Below are 19,995 nucleotides of genomic sequence, written 5' to 3'. Positions count from 1 at the left end.
CTGATACAATACTTTTTTTTTCATCATATGGTAGAGATTTATACCCCAGATGTTATTGAAAGATACCATAAAAAAAACACTTTTTAGAAAAATGGCAAGGTATCAATTAATCATTAGTGGACTGATCAGATCAATCAACTTTAGATTAATTCATGTATCAATAACCTGCATTTTGTACTTGTGACTGTTGAACAAGCTGTGCTTAAATAATCTTCTCAAGGCTGTTGCTCAGGACAATTTCTCGACCACATGTTTTCCTTCCACTTAACTTTCCATTGGACATGGCACTTTACGAACAGCCGATATCCTGAACAATGACTGCGAGCAGGACAATTAACAAGTCAATTGTCTTCATTATTACGTTGGGTCTATCGCTTCTGTTAAAATCATGTTTTAATAATATCTTTTGTTTGGGTTTTAATTAGCTCCAAATTCAAATTTTGTGTAGATTTAAACTATATCAGGGAAGAATTTTCCTTATTAATTTGTAATAAGGGAATGAATGATTCTACACATCATTTTATGATCTACTGAGGTAAACTGAAAATGACTAGAAAATAAAATGTCAATTGAGTCCTCTGTCTTCATACCAGAGTCATATTTTGGTTCCTCCAAATTGCATGCCCTAGTCCCTTCAGAGAGCCCTGTCACAGGCCCACATCTAACGTCTGGACTTGATTTCCTGTTGGGCAGCGTCTGACACTCTGCTGACTAAAAGCCTTCATTTATTTTACTAAAACCAAAAGTCTTGGACTATAAAGAAATACTTTTATATTATTTTGACACCACAATGAGCTTTCAGTTGTAAGGAGAGCCGATTAGTTTAGTACTTAATATAAATTAAATTCAGTAATTAGGAAATGGGAAAAAAAATCTTTGAGTTTTTGGCTGTTTTCTTTCCATAAAGCTTTAATCCTAAATGTTCCTAGAACCTGTTGTTTGCTTTAAATCATTAATTTTGACAATAGGCACACATGAGAGAATCCAAACATTACGCCTCATTTGCATGAAGCTGACAAGAAACATCTCATCACATCTGCAGGACTTACTTCCTGAATATCAAAGCTTTTTCCTTGGGGCCTGAACTATTGCAGGATATTTAAGTGCTAGGTGAAAGGTGGACGCTCGCTGTGGGCAGTTTTAGACACTAGTGCCCAAAAGTTAACTATTTAAACATGGTTATGTTGGACAATGATTATGATGATGCTTGGTTACAAAAACTATATTGAATGCAAAGTAATTTATTCTTCTCTTTCGAATGCAAAGCCCATAAGAGGAGAAATCAGCCCCCTGGCTGCTTTACTCAGCTTTCCTTCAAGGTCCTTTAAAATATCCTTGTTGACTAAACCCATATTTCACAGGAGGCATACATTTTAAAAGTAGAGAACCAAATTTGGCAGGATACCATTGCTGCTTTAGCGTAGGATAAAATATCTTTGGAACCTTCCTCAGTTAGGATTTTAGAAATGGCAGAACAGAGAATCCTGTCAGTGTGCCCCATAGCAGCTGTGGCTACAGTGCAGTGACGAGTTGTGATTTTCTCAAGCCAATTATTTGACAGTAAAAGACAAATTTGAGTCGATGCTTCATTCTATGAAGATGTCACATCAAGTTTTGGGGCGAAACCTCACAATTAAGCAGTAAACACATGCAAACTTAATGACATATGTGAACTCACGCTCTGGTTGAACATGTCTGTTTCGTGCCTCAGAGTCGTGTACTGACGCAGATGCTGCTGAATCCATTCAACCCGCTCAACCTCGAGTTTCTCCAGCTCCTGCAGGTGAAACAAGACAAGCTTTTAAGAATCAGTGCAGCCAGAAACAAAGATCAACCTTTAATACATTCACATACTGATCCAAAATGGATGTACAGTAATGGAACAAGCATGTAAACTGTTGACGGATACATAATTCATTTAATTTGCAATGAAGGACCAAATTATGTCAAAAGGAGTCAAAAGGGAACATTTTTATTTAATTAGTGGGTGAAGGTTAAACTTTATTCACATGTAAGAACAGAAAATGTAATGTTTAACTTATCATCATATAACAACAGAGGGCCGGATCTATCAAAGGTTTGCGTGTATTAAAACGTGAGCTATTTCACTGCGCACGCTAAAAAATGTACAAACTGATCTATCAACAGCGTGCTAAAAGGATTTGGTCTTTAAAACGTGCTAAATAGCGCCTCTTATCCATTTAGTACTTTTTCTGCAATGAATATTCAATATTGGGCGTTTACACGCAAAAGTGCGTCTTGTGGGAGGAGAACATGTAAATATATTAATTTAGCACTCGCAAAGTGATTTATTAAACCTGAAAGCAATTTTGCTAACGGTATCTGACTCTATATTTAACACGTTTCAAAAGAAGGTGCAAATGGTCTGTATGCGTAATTGCGCACACATAGCAGCGGTTATTGTTGCAAGAAAGAGACATGGATTTGAAGCAAGGAGACGCAGAGAACGCATTTTTTCACTCCGTGTGAATATTTTTGCAATGAAGGAGGAAACGATCATCAAAACATGTCGTTTATCCAGCATTGTCATTTTGGAGCTGTTGGGGGAACTCCGAATGGATTTGGAGCCAGCCACAAGGAGGACCCACGCAATACCAGATATCACTAAACTCCTTGCAACATTGCACTTTTTTGCATCTGGGTCATTCAAGCGTACGATTGCAGCGAGAGCTGGGATCTCCCAATCTCGTTTTTCAAAAGTGCTGTCCGACGTTCTAAATGCCATGTCGCCCTGACGCCCTACCGGAGAGAACCCCGACCTCCCGCCTTGCGCCTGTGGAGCAACATGCCAATGCTGCGGGGATGCATACGCGCAGTCATCTTATCAACAGTCACTTCTTGTGAGCCATTTGGTATGTGCATTTTTCTACAGGCCAATACAAAACACCTGGGTTTTTTTTTTTTTTTACTGCGGTGAAGTAGAAGCCACATACCACCTTAGGGAATAAAGGTTGCCAAAGTTTATATATATATATATATTTCTTTTTTTGGAGGGGGTGGGAGAAAATTTCTTAATGCACTAGTTTGCACAAACTACAAACTACTTTGCCGCAAACCACAAAACGCGCAAAACCATCATTTAAATAGGGCGTCTCCAACAGTTTTGCACCTGCCACTAGTTACGCAATCGCTCTTGTTAAATCACCCGCAAACCATGGTTCAGCCCCTCGCGCAAAATTCCAGTTTGCAAGCGCTAATTACTGCACGCAAAATTGGATCTTGATAAATCCGGCCCAGAGTGTTTTCAGCCAGAGGCTTTTCCAGATCAGCTGAATGACAGACCACTACAGGAGATACGGACTCTAAGCATCTACAACAACTTGTTAAGGAAATCCCTATAATATGGAGAATTTAAAGCAACATTTATTTCTCCTTTTGTGATAAACAAAGTGAAGTTGAATTGAACTGAATAAAACTTATTATAAATGAGAAATAGTTTGAATTAGAAGCTGTGTGACTTAATGTGAAAGCCTCCTGGACTTTCAACAGTACCATGCTGGTTGTGACCATTTCTTCAAACCACTTGGACTGGGTTTGATTGTAGAGATCCAAAGAGCGCATCAGATCATCTCCTGCAAACAATCCAACATAAAAAAAAAATACAGCTTTAATAATCATTTTAATTATTTATATCTATACGCTTCAAACAATAATCTCTTTTCTCTTGTTGCATTTTGGCTGTTTTTAATGTAGCCTGTAATGTCCACCAGGGGGAACCAGAGAATCATCTTTCAGAGAGTCTGACAGCGAATCAATTAAATGTATTATAGATTTACAGTGATATTCAAATTTTTATACAAACTTATATTAAAATAATTAATCAAAACATCAGAACAACTTGTTTTTATGCCTTTTTATGATTTTATGACAATTTCATTATTGTCATTCAAATCTGTTTGTTGATATTTTAATAGTAAGTGACGGCATCTTCTTTTACAAGTAAAACCTTAAATAAATGGATTGCTCTGATTAAAATTTTAATGTTGCAAGTTGAAATAAGGTTCTGAAGATTAATTCAAATTAAGAGAAAAAACAAGCCATGCCAACTTTAAGCCATAAGCCATTTAAAACGGCAAAAATACTGAACAAATATGTGTGCAATTAAAATAAATCTCTCAGTAAATTCTTTTAAAGAACTTTTTTCTATTCTAAACGATTGTTTTGTATCTTTCAGTATACATTCACATCTCATTTTTAATTCTATCACAACTAAAGATGGAATGAAGAAGTCTGATCTGTTGGGTTAACGACATTAAAAAGACTTAAAGAACCTAAATCTAAAATTTTACTTCATTATCATGATTAATTAAGTATTTTATTTGCTTGGATGAACAGAGACAGAAACAAAAGAAAAATCACTGAAGTTTATTTAAATTCATATATATCGGGTAGCCTACGCCTGAGGTTGACCTTGTTTAATTATTTGTGCTTCATGAACGCCATCGATTATTGCTCTGGGCTGTGACTAATCGCACCACGGAGAGAAGATCTGTTCCAGCAGAGCAAAACTACACTGAAAGAGGTGAAATGTCATTTTGTCAGCTTAAATATAAAGCAAGGATTTCACTTTACCTGGAATTAAACATTTCTCATCATTTAATAAATAATCTGAAACTATTAGATTCAAAGTAAATATCTATGGAACGTCAAAGGTAATTTTTTCACTACCGGTTTATCATTTTAAATGCTGTAAGTCACATGAATGTGACCTCATTACCTGAGTAATTTAAAATATGTGTGGCCAGCACTGTGGTACCATGAGTAAGGTTGCCGCGACAACGAATGCAGTCTACTCAGTTTTAGAACAGAAATGTTTGTGATGCGCAGGGAATGTAGTTATATGTAGAATGTAGTGAAATGTCTCAGATATTATATGGAGAAGATTTTATTTCAAGATAAACTAATGATTTAAAAAATAATAATTCTAGTCGGACTGTAAGTTATAATGAATAATAAATCCTGTCTGTGGTGATTAAATATAGTTGGACCATTAAATTTTACATTTTTGTTTTTATTCCAAGGTAAGTTTATACATATATGTAATTGTAAAAAAAAAAAAAAAACATAAATAAAAAAAAGCTTTTTCCAAATTGAAAAAATTCTGATTTAGCAAAGTATAAAACAGCCCTGCAATGGACTGGCGGACCATCCAGGGCGTACCCTGCCTCTCGCCTCTTGACTTCTGGGATAGACTCCAGTCCTCCCTGTGACCCCATTAGGGAATAAGCAGTTAGGATAATGGATAAAATCTGTTTATGATCAAAGTTATACTGTAGTTTTAATTTGTATGGTTTGTATTGTATTTAATTTGAAGGATGACGAATTGAAGTGTAATAAATTACAGCATTTTTTTAAGTTGATAAAAGTATCTTCTTTTTTCAGAGTACACAGTCTGACATTTCTCATAAAAACGTCATTTTGGATCCAAAGGGATTTATTTCTGTCACAGAAAACCTGACTTTGTTCATAATTTATTTATTTCTATTATAACCTATATAACCAAGATGCAAGATGCAGCCAAAGTCACTGTATGTTTATGTAGCAGCAAACTTCCCTATTCAAACCTCAGACCTGCTTGTGTAGATTTCCGTCGCGCCTTTTTTATGTCCTCCTCTGTCTTGTTGCTGAGTTTAATCTCCAGCTGCTGTGTCTTCACCTCCAGATCCTTCTGCCGGTCTGCGAGGGCTTTACGAGCCTGCATCACACACACACACAGAATAATACAATAAGAGCATCTCATCCTCATCTTCATCCTCATCCTCATCCTTAACCTTACTGTAGTTGTGTTTCTTTGAAAGAATGAATGCAGCCCCTTTATGCAGCTTATCCACAGTGAATTAAAAAGGCCTGTCATAATAAACACTGGGTTACAGTTTACTTTGGGTTCAGGTGGAGAGTTTGGTGTTCAGACATTTCCAGATTGTTTTGGGTAACTTTTTTTTTAACACTTTTTGCAAGAAAAAGGACACATTATGTAGATGTAGAAAATTTTTAAGATAGAATATGAAACAGATATGAAACTTCTTAACTAACAAAAGGTTTTGTTGTTTACTGAGATAAATAAATACAATTTTTTTCAGTTTTATCTAGATTTTATGTTTTTCAAATTTTATTTTTTTAAACTTCTTTAATACAGATTTTGTTGTTGAAAATTTTATTTTTTGAAACCTCTCTTTTTCTGATTAAATTCTACGAACTGAAGTCTTTTCAAATTGCATCATGTTCTCTTCAATGCAAGACAAATACCTATGCTTGGTGTAAAAACGCATCAGCCTATGAGAATGTAGCTAACATCCATGCAGACCAATAGAGAAAAACACAATCTAAAAAAAAAAAAAAACAATAAAGTTACTCTTCAATTCTAAAGTGTTTAATTTCTGCATAGCATTTCTTTTCCATATCTCCATTTTAAGAAAAATGTGTTCTTTGCTTCCAACAATAATAGAACAAAATTCACTCCATATGTCTGAGGTGTTTTTTCTTTTTACTTGTGCAATACCTAAACCACTAATCTTGGTATTAACAGAAACATCCTAGAGGACAACGTGGAAATTATAACTAGAAAAAATCTGACTGACAACAAGCAGGGTTTGGTCCTGCTAATGTTTGGGGGGGATACAGTAAATACTCAGTCTGCTGCCCCACATGAACTCTCTAGATGCACTAGTTCTTTTTCTCCTCCTGCTGGTGGAAACAACAGGACCCACATATGGCTGCCACCCACCACAAGATGCCATGAAAATAAAAAGTGAAAAACAAAAGCAGCTTCCATTCATGAGCTGTTTGAGCAGGTGGGAGGAAGAAACACAAAAACTGCGCCTTGACTGTGGGAGTTACAGAAGCTGTCACAGTTATGTCATCTCTCTGATGTAAACAAACACTGCCTTCTGTGAGTGTTTTTTTTTTTAGTTTTTGATGCATCTTTACCTTTTCCACGCCTGCGAAGCGACTTGCTAGCTGCTTCCTGAGATCAGCGATATGGTGGTCGTACTTTTTCAGATCCTTCTTGAAGTTATCGCATCTGAATGTCAGCAAAGGTTTTTCTACCTCTGTGTGCAGCTGCAGAAACAAATCATCCAGCTCTTAATACTACTCATCAGTTAGAACCGTCTAACCCATTCAGACCCAATATTCCATTTGAAGTAAAAAGACATTGTGTTGAAATAAAATGTCCTCCTGTTCAGCACAAATATTAAAGTATATTTTAGTTTGATTACTCATATTTTAATAAGTGTATTTTCATGTACAATACAAGAAATGGCAAAACCAACTGAGCAAAAATAGTCAAGAAAACTTAACCCTATGGAGGAACACAACCCTTATGCATTGATCAGGCTGCCGGCAGCGGTTGACGCCCTCAATATGGCGGTGAACGAGCAGGATCGAGAGCTGAGCCGTATGCTGGGTACGATTGAACGCAGGCTGGCTGCTGTGGTTGAACTCAAAGGTGAGATGGGATAAGATCTGGATGAGCATGCTCGCTTTAAGGCAGAAAAGCCCAACACATTTGGAATATTGGATTTCGCCATGAAAGAGCAAGCAAGAAAAAGATTCAAGGCTGAAGGAAATTCCTGTGCAGCCTGCTCTCAAAACAATAAGTGTTATTCTCGATTTGACCTACCCCCTTTATCTGTTCTCCCCTGGATGTTATGACGAAAGGACACAGAAGAACTGCCCCCCCACCACCCTACCCGTGAAACATCTGTGGATGCGCCCAGTGACTGTTGATAAACTTTGATCTTATCAAGGACATTAGCTGTGGTCAGTGTTCATGGACAAATTGAACGCACTCATCATACACACACAATAAATGTCTCAATATGTCAGATTGACTTCATGTGACTACGCCTCTGATGTGACCCCTCTGCTGAATTGTCTGTCTTGTGATACATGTGCTTTTCTTCTGCAGAGGTTTTTTGACATCTCAAACTGTATTCTGTCAAGAATAATGTGTGAAATATGCTTTTTTCCCCCCCTCTCTTCCCCCCAATGAGGCTCCTATCTTTCCACAGAGATAAAGGCAGCGCTATAGGTAACCGCCTGGGACCTTGGAAGCCAGGTAACCGGTTGGAACCTGGCAAACCATAAGAATGCGCTGTTCTGCTGAATGGCAGCATTCTGCAGCACGCAGCCTCAGTCAATCCGTTCCCCCCTCTCGGCCCCCCCACCCGAATGTATGTGACGTATTGTGATGAACGGTTGTACTGAAACTGAAATTTTGATTGCAATGTAAATTGTAGTTGACAATAAAGAAGTTTGATTGATGGATTGGTTAAAAAGTCAATGACTGGATGAAATCAGACAATTCTCTTTTGATAGAAAAACTTTAACCAATACGACTGACTGGTCTGACTGAGCTTACTCTTTTTGAATTAATAAACTGAATTGATTAATCAAGGAAGAGTTTGTTTGTAGTTAATTTGACATATTGTACAAACTGACCTAAAACCAAAAGCTCAATATATACAATAGTCTCAGGGACCTTTAGGGTGAATGAAGCTACATTGAGATTTCCCTGATGGTCAAAATAAAATAAGAGAACCAAGGAGAGATTCTGATGATTTGTTGATAAATCCAACAGCCTGATATTCTTTTGTTAAAAAAAGAATATTATACTTTCTCCTCTGTCATCTCTTAGATTAAGACCAGTATCTGACCAGTATTTGGATTTAAGGACATGAAACCTTCTATTTCTTAACGATAAAACTCCCTCTTTAACCTTTGAGTAGTAGTTTGTAGAATAGATGACCGTGCGTGAAGAATTAATGATGAGGCTGATATATTTCTCTACTTTAAAATAGTTTGTGTTTTTATATTATCATTTTGTTGCATGCAATAATTTCTGATTATTTCTTAAATTCATGGTTTCTACAGTTTAATACGACACTGTTTGATGAAGTGCAGCAATTTTTTGTTTAATAATGACATGTTTTTTTGTTTGACTCATGTTTATCTTTCTGAAATAAAAACATTTACAAATGAAGCTGAAACATTTTACTTTTAAGCAGTTTCTTATTAAACAAAAACAGAGGAAGCATCAGTTTAGAGGAGACAAATTCATTGCTAGCCTTTGTTTAGAAATAATTTTCTATAGGGACTGCAATAAACCCTCAAATGTCCTGCAGCATTGTTGTGCAGAATGAGTTTCATAAGCTGCAGCCAGAGCTCTGAATGCGGCTTATTAAAAAGTCTGAGCGAGACGAGCTGCAGCTTCTGCAGGCTTGATAGGAGTCCTGGTTCTGGTTCCCGACTAACATGGCACCCAGCCTATGTAGAGCAGGGGCGAGTCTGCGTTGCCTGGGTACAGGCCTGTCAGAACTAGCAGCTAATTAATTAGATGGAGGAGGGGCTGTTTCTGCTTTTGAAGCTTGTGCATGCTTTCTGCATCACTTGTAATCAGGTTCATTTTCCCCTGTGGGGGCTAGAATACACCTGAGGACGTGGTTGGATGGCGGATACACAATCGCCATAAATACTTTTCTTTTTTCTTTATTCTCGGCTGACAAAAACAAAACAAAAAAAGGCAGCTCCAATAGTGTTTAGGATTTTTTTAAGCAATCAGTATTCTTGTGGTTTAATATTAATTTCGTTTATTGGTCACAATTAATTATAGAGGCGTTACAAGTACTAAAGGTACAGCCTACAGCGAACGCATCCTTAAATTTCTAATCAACTGATTTCTGCTGCATAGGCGAGATAGCAGCACAGTGCGGCCCCTTCCCCAAATGCCGCTGCACACTGATGGTCAGGTGACTGAAACAAGGCTACCACATTTATCCCTCACCTGAATGCAAACTGTGGAATACCCATAGTGTTGTGGGGGATTTTATTCGAGTGTCTGGATAACTGGTCAAACTGGACTGGTTTAAATCCTATTAAAGGACAGGAAGTTTTTGTATCAGTAGGTGACTTTACATCAGGGACAACAAAAATCACGAGTGGTGTTCCCCAAGGGTCCATCTTAGAGCCCCTCCTGTTTAACACTGATATGATTCCCTAAACTCAGATTATAAAAATAAACAACCAAACAAAAAATTTTTTTAAAACATTGTCTAAGTTACCATAACCATACATGAAGACACACAGCTTTAATCCAGCTAGAAAACACCAATCAGGTTTTAAATCTGGGTGTAGAGATGGACTCAGACCTGAACCTTCGAATGCTCAGTAAGACAGGAACAAGTCGGCCCTCCATTACTTATGCACCTTTAATCAGGATTAAGGAATAATCTTTCTGGAAATAGAAAAACGAATTAATGTCTTTAGCTTTAGTAGAACTGATCTCTGCAGCGGTGTCTTCAAAAGACTGCCTAAAAAATGTCTCAGACAGCTGCAGCTGATCAGAATGCTGCTGCCAGCGTCCTCACTAAAACTAATAGAGTGGAGAATATCAGCTCAATTTTTCAACTGGCTCTCCCTATCTCAGAAAATAGGACTTAGAGATAGTCTAACCAAACATGAAGAAGCAGCATTTAGTTTTTATGTGACTAATGTCACTAATCTGAAATAAAGTCGCTGAAAACAAAGCTGAAACTTCTAGCTCAGATTAAAAACATGTTTGTTTTGTCATGTCATTTCTTATGTTTGTGCTTCAAATTGAATTAATTAAGAAAAAATCTTGTCTATAATCTGATGATAATTATAGAAATTTTGTTTTACCAACAGCAGGAATTATTGTAATAAAGGGAGTTAGATCATGTTATTGATTGCTGCTGGGACATTAAAAAAAAAAATCTGCAGAGTTTTACTCAAGGTACAATATCTTTTCTTCTTTTTGTTCCATCTAACTTTTAGAAAAAAATCTGAATCTAAGTGACTCTGTTAAAAGATGTTTTTAAGTTTCTTGTTTAACCAGTCAGCTGAGCTGAAGCAACCCAGAATAATCAAATATTACCTTGTTAGAGAACTTGAGGTGAACTTCAGCTTCGTCATGGAGGCTCTTCTTCAGCTGAGTCCAGGCCTCTCCAAGAGTCCTAGATAAAGAAAACTTAAGGTCAATAAAAGTAACAAAAAAAGAAATTTAAAAAACAGTCCACTGGACTTTTTATTCCAAGTTTGAAGATATTTTGCATCCCATGCAAGACGTTTTATCAATTCAAAATTTCAGTAATAGCTTTGAGTTTAAGATTTTATAAGAGCCAAACAAAGCCTTGTTTTTGTTTTGAAAACATGAAAATTGAAACGTACGACGGGGTCCACCCCGTTTCCAATGTGGGTCTTTTGGCTACTTTTGTTAACCTGCAATGTCCCATACCCGTCTAAGTGTCTGAAATGGGGACTGTTGAAGGGAATTGTTGGCGAGGTCCTCCGCTCTCCTGTACAGTGGCTGAGGTCGCATTGATAGCAGGAAGGGATGAACTCAAATGCTATATTGTAGGTGTTTGAAAGCTGAAACCTGAGTCCGCCCCCTCTGTTTAAGGTTGGTTTTTCTTTCTTAACATAGATGACTTCCTTCATACCCTCTCAAACCACCTGTCTTCTTTGTCCAAAATGTGAATATTCTGGTCCTCAGAAAAAAGTCCTTTGTCCATAAGGTCGTTCTTCTGTGCTGGGCCTTGCAACTGTGGAGACGTTTGGTTTCTCCAATATAAAGATCAGAGCATTCCTCATTGCCAATGAAAGTCAATGAAAGTTGAAGGTAGAAAAGTTAGAAAAGCAGAACTCCTGAAATGCAGCAGTGAGATTTCAGTTTTTTGCTTAAAACTGGGTGATGTCATCAATCCGACTGATCAGTCTAATGGCAGGAAGATTCTTTGGATTTTAAAGTCATTTATGAATACTTATCCTTGAATTTGTACCATGCACGGCCAAACGTTCAATCAGGATCCAGTTTGTTTAGAATCAAATCAGCTGTGGCTTAAATAAAGCAGTCATAACCACAGTAATTAGCAGATTAAAATCAAATACCGTAATATAAGTAATATAATGATACAGAAAAAAACAAGTCCACAACTGACAACTGAAACCAAAAAATGTAAACAAAAGCTCCAAGAGATTAGAAAAATCTTTCAGCAACAATTACCTCACTAAATGCTCCTAACTGGTTGAATTCATGGAAACTTGTTCTATTTTTAACCTCTGCTATTAAGTGAAAACCCTTTTGAGGTTTGTGCAAACAGTTTGATTTTATGGGAAGAACAATCTAATCGTTGGAGCGGTTTTTGAAGTCTGGAAAAAGTCTGTTTAAATGGGCTTTTCTTTAGAAGGCTTTCTGCTAATTAGCCACCCTGTTCTGCAGCGGGAGCTTTCGCTTTGCTCTCTGGATCCGTCTTCTGCACTCACCCTTCCTCCTGTGCTGCCAGCGGGCTCAGGGACAGCTTGGAGAGGTTTTTGGCGTATTCCTCCTCAATCTTTATCCTGAAACACAGAAATGTGAAGCTGTCAGCTTAATGGCAAACCAACACCTACTTTTTAACATAACCCGGCTGCTAATGAGTTTAACAGAGGAGGCCATTTTCAGAGCGGCTGTTCTTGCCTCTTTTGCAGTTTCTAAGAAGTTCATCCTGAGGGGGATACAGCCAGAGGAGACACGTTTGTGCCCTTTACATCCACTTCCTACAGCAGCGTCACATTTACCATCCACACCTGAATAACTACTCCATGTAAAGAAGGTCACCATGCTCATTCTTTGGCTTAATGTTCAGACTGTTACAGGTTACAGGCAGCGTGCAGAAACGCAGCAGTAAAGGTCACTCGTGAAAAGAAAAGTGCTTTAATTCTTACAAAATATAAAAATAGATCAGCAGCTTTCAGTATGTATACAATTCTGGATGCATTTCCTTACAGAATTAGTAGGAAGTGAAAAAAAAAAAAAGTTTCCTTTACAGTGGAAAGGACTTCAGCAATTACAGCAACTTTAATAGAGTTCACACACATTAAACTTGTTTTATATATTCATCTTATTTCACTGTTTAACTGGTTTTCTGGCTCTAAACAATCACAAAATAGTTGGTAAATGTAAAGTGGAAGTACAATTATTTAAAAACATAAGTTTTATGAAGTATTAGTTGCCTTTTTATGTCTATTTTCTCTGATACTATTAGATAAAATAAATGGTTTTCAGTTATTTTCCATGGGAAACAGCTAAAGTATTGGAGAAGTTTAAAGGAGGGTTAAGTTTTAAGAAAACATCCTTAACATTTGGAAATGTCACTAATAGAAAACACTGTTTCAGCTTAAAATGTATTTACCTCATGAATAATAAATGTGTCAGCTGTTCTCATACCTTTTTTCAGTATTATTCTGTGTTTGAATATTAGCACTTAATCCAGCCTTTTTTTAATATACCACACAGGAAAAATTGGTGACGAAACAGTGTATAATTCATGCTGATATTGTATTGAGTCAATATCGATATTGGACAATCCTCAAAGCTGCAACATCAGATCTGAAAACGTTGCATTCAAACACCACTAATGATCAAGGTTATGTCATGACTGCAAAAAAGATCCGATCCAGTATTGATATTAAAAATCTGTCCGATATTAGCCGAAAAATCAGATATCAGAATAAAATCTGAATTTGAAAGAAAGTTTATAGGAAAATTCTGTTTCCATTCAAAGTTGATGTAGCGTATTGGATAACAATAAACAGGTTGGTTGTTTTCATACTTATTGTTGCTGATTTTTGTTTCTCTGATTCATTAATATCACTTCTACAAAATTAGTAATATAGGTATGTATGATTCCTGCTGAAACTTGCATAAGAACTGCCAAGGGGTGGTTCCAGAAGCCCTTTACAGGTTGACCAGGTGGGGAACTATGTGCCCTTTGGGGCACCTGACCAGTTCAGGGTCAACATCCACTGATTACTACACAGCAGAAGCCTTGAGAATGGAGCACAGCTTCATCCTCCAGAGAGACTAACCCTAACAGCTCAGATTGAAGCCATGTTTTAGAATGGCCTAGTCAAAGTCCAGACCTGACATCTAGCTGAAAATCTATGGAAAGATTATGAAAACAAATATTCAAAGAAGTATAAGATATAGATAAGGAATATGAGCCGTGTATCGTTAGATGCATGCTCCTCTGTGTATTTCCGTTACCTTATATGGACATAATGTGGTCTGTGGATCAAGGCAGGAACTGCAAATCCTTCAATTTGGGTGAGATTGATGGAGCCTAATGAGGTGTGGCTTTCGTCTATACAGTAACAGCCATATAAAATGGCCATTCCCAGTCAAAAGCCAACTGAATGGCAGCCCTATTCCCTGTAACTCCCAGCAAAATCCCCTTGAACTTCCAGCAACTGCAGTGACCCCTTCCTTCTCCTGGGATTGCATATTTGTTTACTCTGACTCCACCCTTTTACTGAATTACTGTGTCTGACTAGGAGAAGGCACTTCTCTTTAGATTTTAGTGTCCATAAATCATGACAGAAGGAATAGTTTAAGAAAAAAATTTAGTACAAAGGAATTGTAGGGGACCAGCCAAGGAAAGTGAAATGGCTACTACTGTAAGGAGGGTGAAAACCCAGTTAGGAGGTCTCTTTCCTTCTGCTCATGAATGAGAAAAAAGCTTGAGGTATCATTATCAATTGTTCTGTTACTTAATTGTAATAAATTCTTTTAAACCTTAAAATGCTTTTCCCTTTTTGCATTACATGGAGATTACTCCCTATTTGAATAAGGGAACCCTAACCTGGATCAATCAGAAGCGTCCCATCAAGTCACACAAAGCTTGTTTTTTTTTTCTGTATAGAAAAATGAAAAAAAAACATTCTGTCTATATGTGCAAAGCATAAAAAAACCCTACAGCTACTGATACAGCGAAAGGTCGTTCCTGGAAGTGTTTTCTCAGGAAATTGAATCTTAATGCAGGACAACCTTTTGAGATTCAAAATACATTAAAAATAGCTACCTCTAGATTTAAATAAAATACATAGAGGTCAGTTATATATTAAAATGTTAAGAGGCTTTTAGGGCCTGATGTAAGGGACGCATAGAAAAGTTCATATCTAGAAAAGCCGCATCCCCATGCCCTTTAGAAACAGCCCTTTCGCTGATATGGAAATATTTCTTCCTCCTGAGCCCCACTGAGCCTGATAAGACAGATTTGTTGAATTAAATCAGCTAACAAAGAGCTTTTACCTCTCGTGAATAAACTCAGCCATCTCCTTCTGCAGCTGTTTTCCCTTCAGCTGTTTCTGCAGGAGAACCTCGAAGCCCGTCACATGGGTGGTCCCCTGGGGGTCCTTCTTGTCGGCCTGAGGAAGAGGAGCACATGTAATTTAGAAACACCTTGCCATTGATCGTGGCCATGGAGCGGTCGTAGAGCGTTTGAGAGCGTGGTGAGTCAGAAATGAGGAGAATGTATGATTCATCCTGTCAAGGAGGCCACGCGTTGGTGTTCACACGTCAGTCACTGTTAGGAGGATGGGCGTTTTTCAGAGCACGAGTGTCAACCCTGTTTGGATCATGAGTGGCAGTTTTGTGGTGCGTTTTGTGACGGGAGCGTGGGACAGAAGTGTCAGACTGTTCCACAGCAGCTCTAAGCAGCAGGTCAGCGAACCAACAGGAAGCAATGGAACGGCAACATCACTTCAGGAAAGACCTCATTTCAGTCAGAAACTGCATCCGTCCAGGTTTTCAATACAAAACGGGTTTTGAATGAAAACATAAGAGGTTAAATCAGATGCTAACTATGTTTATGTGAGGTAAATGCACATTTTCCTGTGTTCTCAACAGGCACAATCCAATTGGAAGCACTTTGATCCACATCAGACAGCACATTTACAGTAGTGGCATTGATTTTTGTTAATGATTCAAATAAAGCAAGGATGGTTGTAAAATTGGATTTTCAGGATTAAATTTGTCTTTTGAATAAGAAAAAAAGGTTTGAATCTGCAGCAAATTGATCTTGTAATTGTTTTCAAGTAGTGCTGCAGTGAGTCATGTTATGGATTAGCTGATCTGGAGAAAATGAATCTACAAGTGTTGGATTATTGGCTGTTCTCTTAAACGTCTCTTAAGATGAAACATGATGACATAACGACTTGTTACTGCTGAAAAACATGGATGGCATGTTAGTATTTCTACACAGCGAGACTCCTGTTAAAGCAATGAAATCATAACTCAATAAATCCTCCTTAGCTGCTATTATGATCACTTTTAGAATGTTTTCTATCTGTCTTAGATCACACACCTCTCTATATTGTCAAATATGACAATTTTTTAATGAAAAAAATTTTATCTTGAAAAGGAGTTTAAGATTTCTCCAGATTTAATCTGATATTTATATTGTGCACTTAAACTAAAGCACAGAATAATACGTTAGGTAAAATATTAAAATGCAGAAAGAAATGGTGACACTAATGTGCAAACAGTCCTGTTTGATGGAAGAAGTGTATTAGTTTATTGGTTCCATTATTTGTGAGAAAATAACTACTTTCTATATAGAAATTAGGGGGAAAAAATCAAGATAGAAGTGAAAATTGGCAGTTTTCTTAGATTTTACATTTTCAAAAAATGTTTTAAATTCTTGTCAGATTTTATTCTTTTAAAATTTCAGATTTGTCATTTTCAGATTGAGTTTTATGTAATGTGTATTTTTCAAATTGTATTTGAGGGATCATATTTCCTTTGGTTCTCGAACGAGGAGCGAAAGCAAATATTTATTGGTCTGCCTGGACATTACTGAGGGCATTTTTATTTGTCAGTCTGTGCGTTCAAAAGTAAGCATTTGTACTCAGCTTGCAGTAAGGAGAATGTGATCAATGAATGCAATTAGAAAAGCTCAGAGAAATTTGAAGAAAAAAAATCTGATAAAACAGCAGAAATACCTTAAGAAAATTGAATGGTTAAGAACTTTTTCAGTTTGATTTCTGGATTGTGTTTTTTTTTTCTCTCTCTCTCTCTCGCAAATTTCTATAAAAAACTCTATGACAGTGTTCTACATCCTGACCGGCCAAGCCATTTCCCACACAAATGTTCTCCCAGATTTAACTCTAAAAGTATTCTAGACCATTCAAAAGTTAGAATTTTCAGTCAATTCTGTTGATTTTTACTTTTTTTTATTGGACATCTCATTGTGATATTGAAAGTAATATTTTAGAAAACCTATAAATTAGAAAAGGACATTTATTAAATGCAAATGATAATTAACAAACATATGTATTGAATTTAAGCCTGTACACTGAACCAACTTAAAATTGCTCTATTTTCTCAGAGCAAAAGGAATCATTTTAAATTAGGCTCTAACTCTAATCTGATTTAAATTTATGTTTGTTCATTTAATTAAAGTAAAAACTATGTGATATTCTAAACCAAGAATTCACATTTACCACTTGAAAAGTATATATATTCTAAGAAAAAATATGTTATGCTTTTGTATGATCCAAAATTTCACTTTGGTCCAACTTTATTTGTTGACCAATGAGACAGGGTCAATAGTTTAACACAGTTAGCACCAAGGGGCCCTCAAGGACCATATGGGGTGTCCTCAGAGTCCTTCAGTTATGACTGAGATGAGGGCAGGAACGTAGATCGACCGGTAAATTGAGAGCTTTGCTAAGAAGTTTTCATTGCCTAAAATAAAACAAGAAATAAAAAAAGCCATAAAAATATGTTTATAATGTAGAAAGTTTGGATAAAAGCTGATCCTTGGATCAGTAGGGGTAGCCCTTCCTATGACTAAATACCCTTGAAGTGGCCGTAAGCCTTAAAAGGGTTGGTGACCCCTGGTTTAAGATACCGAAAAAGCTGAACCATTGATTATTATAAATAAAGCAATAACCAGCACAGATGTTTTCCTACTTCTTGTTTTTTAACAAGCATCAAACATGATTGCCTCTACATTTCAAAATTCTCTTCAAGATTCTCAAAGAAAATCTACAGCCATTTGGTTCACTACATAAATAGAAAATACCCCATGAATGTAACAGCATTGTTGCTTATTTTGTTGCAGTGCTGGCAACACCAATTTTAAAATAGTAATCTAAAGAGGTGCCATTGCCATAAGGGACGACGTGTGAGCTCGACCTGCAAACCTCAAATCGCCATAATAAGTACCAGCAGTTAGGACCTAGGACCAGGAAGCAGTATGCTTCCTAGCATTGATGCAGTTAGCATAAGGACTTCCTGACGTCCTTAGGTGCTACTAGAAGCAATATAATTGCCCAAAATCCTTTGCAAAAGGTACATTATTTGCCAAAGGAGAGCTTCAGCTGTTTGTTAGATTTATCTAACTTTGGTTTTCTGTAGTCCAAATTTGAACTGTGTCACTCATGTCCAATGCACAATAAGGCTGAAGGCTATCTGGACTCAAAACAGCAGCCTGGAGCGCCTTTCCTACCCTGGATAGAGTTTATACTGTTGACCCCATGGAAGGTAAAGGGACTAGAACTAGAAACAAAAGCCAGGAGCTTTCATTTTTAGGAATTCGGATCAAGAACTGGTGATTCGATACTTTTATCTTTGACTTGAAGTAATTATTTACTGGCAACTAATTGTTTCAGTTGATTTGGTTGCTTGTTTTTATATTCTATGTAAAAAATAAAGGTTTCAAACCAGAAATACAAAAATTATGTTGGAACAAGCAAGACTTGAAATTGACCATTTGAAATTGACTTTTATCTTTCTTCCACTTAAAGCTCCGATATGTTTGAATTAACAAGCTGTGCCAGAAAAACGTTTCTTCACATCATGTGTGATATTGATTTAACCGGAACACCTGATTTCTTCCTTCTAATTACTTATTTCCTTCCAGGTTTAACTGCAGAAGTTAGTCAGATTTTATCAGTTTCTCTGCGGCTGGGATGTTTACACAGGAGGTCACAGAGCTAATGTTAATTGGGTAAAATACTAAATGAGACAGAAATGAACAGAAACAGCTGCTGCAGATTAGAAACTTTTCAGTTCACTTATTCCCAGGATTCTATATTAGGAAAGCCCTCGTTATGCCAGAGCTGACATCCCTGCGCTCCAGAAAACTCACCCAGAAATAATCGCAGTAGCTCCATTCGTTGGGCTTGAGTAGCTGCTGCTCTGGACCTTCTCCAGGCAGCGGGAAAGTCACACAGTTTACCTGCAATAAGAGGACAATAACAAATGAAGTCTGAAGGCTCAGAGACATTTGAATGGGAACACAAAGCAAAATGTGAAAATGGGGCCAGTGGGCTGAACTTTATTAGGATCATGCAGATGAGCGCAAAAAGCTCAGATGTGAGTACATGAAAGCGATGACCTGACGGGCCTCAGAGGGGACAGAGAGGCACCTTTATCCCCTCTATTAAACACTTGAGCCACAGTGTTTCTGCTGATAAACATTCTCAGCCTGAATCCAGCCTCCTCACTCTGCAGCGTCTTCAATTACTCCCGCGGCTGCAATTATGTAATGTTGGCCATCTGTGAACCCTCCTTCCTGCCATGTGTGCCATGTCAGCCTCAGCCTTGGACGGCACGGGGCACGCAGGCAGGATGCTTCAACCACGAACGCACTGAAACACCCTGATTCATCGTGTTTACAGCCTGCGTTCGGCGCTGCGCTGCTGTCACGGTGCAATGGCGACAAACATCTGACTAAGCTGAGCTGCTTTCGTCTTTTTCTCTCATATTTCAGATACAGAAACAACATAAACAACAGCGTTTACTGGCACAGCTTTTCAAGCGTTTTGAACAACAGCGCATTGTGTGCTTCAAATGTTTACAGAAATGCTGGCGAGGAGGAATGTTGGGAAAAATGATATGTGAAGAGCTGGTTCTAATTTCAAAGAACTCATAGTGAGGGCATCAAAGCAGCAAAAACAAAAATCAAAGAGATCGCTTTGCCTCTACTGTGTTTCATCTACATTTCTTCTCAGGCTTGCAGAAATCTTCCCTTTGAGTGTTGTAGATTTCAGCTAAACATTTATTGACTGATGCATACCAGTCGAAAAAGAAGTACACATGCATCCCTCTTAAGAGCCAGCGTGCTGTGAAGACTATTTTAGAATTGATGTGATTCAAAGTGGAGTTTAATCTAAAAATAGTAATTTCAC

At 37.4% G+C, this 19,995-nt stretch overlaps 1 protein-coding gene across 3 annotated transcripts in view; it reads right to left on the bottom strand.

Moving 5' to 3' along the window:
* Positions 1–19,995, bottom strand: part of gas7 (growth arrest specific 7) — a 50,588-nt gene that overhangs the window by 2,315 nt on the left and 28,278 nt on the right. For all 3 annotated transcript variants that reach the window (XM_015385927.1, XM_015385925.1, XM_015385928.1), the window contains 8 exons: positions 18,954–19,043; positions 15,110–15,225; positions 12,304–12,378; positions 10,916–10,994; positions 6,949–7,080; positions 5,593–5,716; positions 3,514–3,593; positions 1,679–1,777 (listed from right to left, as the gene is read on the bottom strand). In XM_015385927.1, coding sequence (XP_015241413.1) covers positions 1,679–1,777; positions 3,514–3,593; positions 5,593–5,716; positions 6,949–7,080; positions 10,916–10,994; positions 12,304–12,378; positions 15,110–15,225; positions 18,954–19,043 — 795 coding nt within the window. The remainder of the gene's footprint in view (positions 1–1,678; positions 1,778–3,513; positions 3,594–5,592; positions 5,717–6,948; positions 7,081–10,915; positions 10,995–12,303; positions 12,379–15,109; positions 15,226–18,953; positions 19,044–19,995) is intronic.

Source organism: Cyprinodon variegatus, unplaced genomic scaffold (genome assembly GCF_000732505.1).
Source record: "Cyprinodon variegatus isolate N-32 unplaced genomic scaffold, C_variegatus-1.0 Scaffold351, whole genome shotgun sequence".
NCBI lineage: Eukaryota > Metazoa > Chordata > Actinopteri > Cyprinodontiformes > Cyprinodontidae > Cyprinodon > Cyprinodon variegatus.
This window is presented reverse-complemented; position numbering and strand designations above follow the sequence as displayed.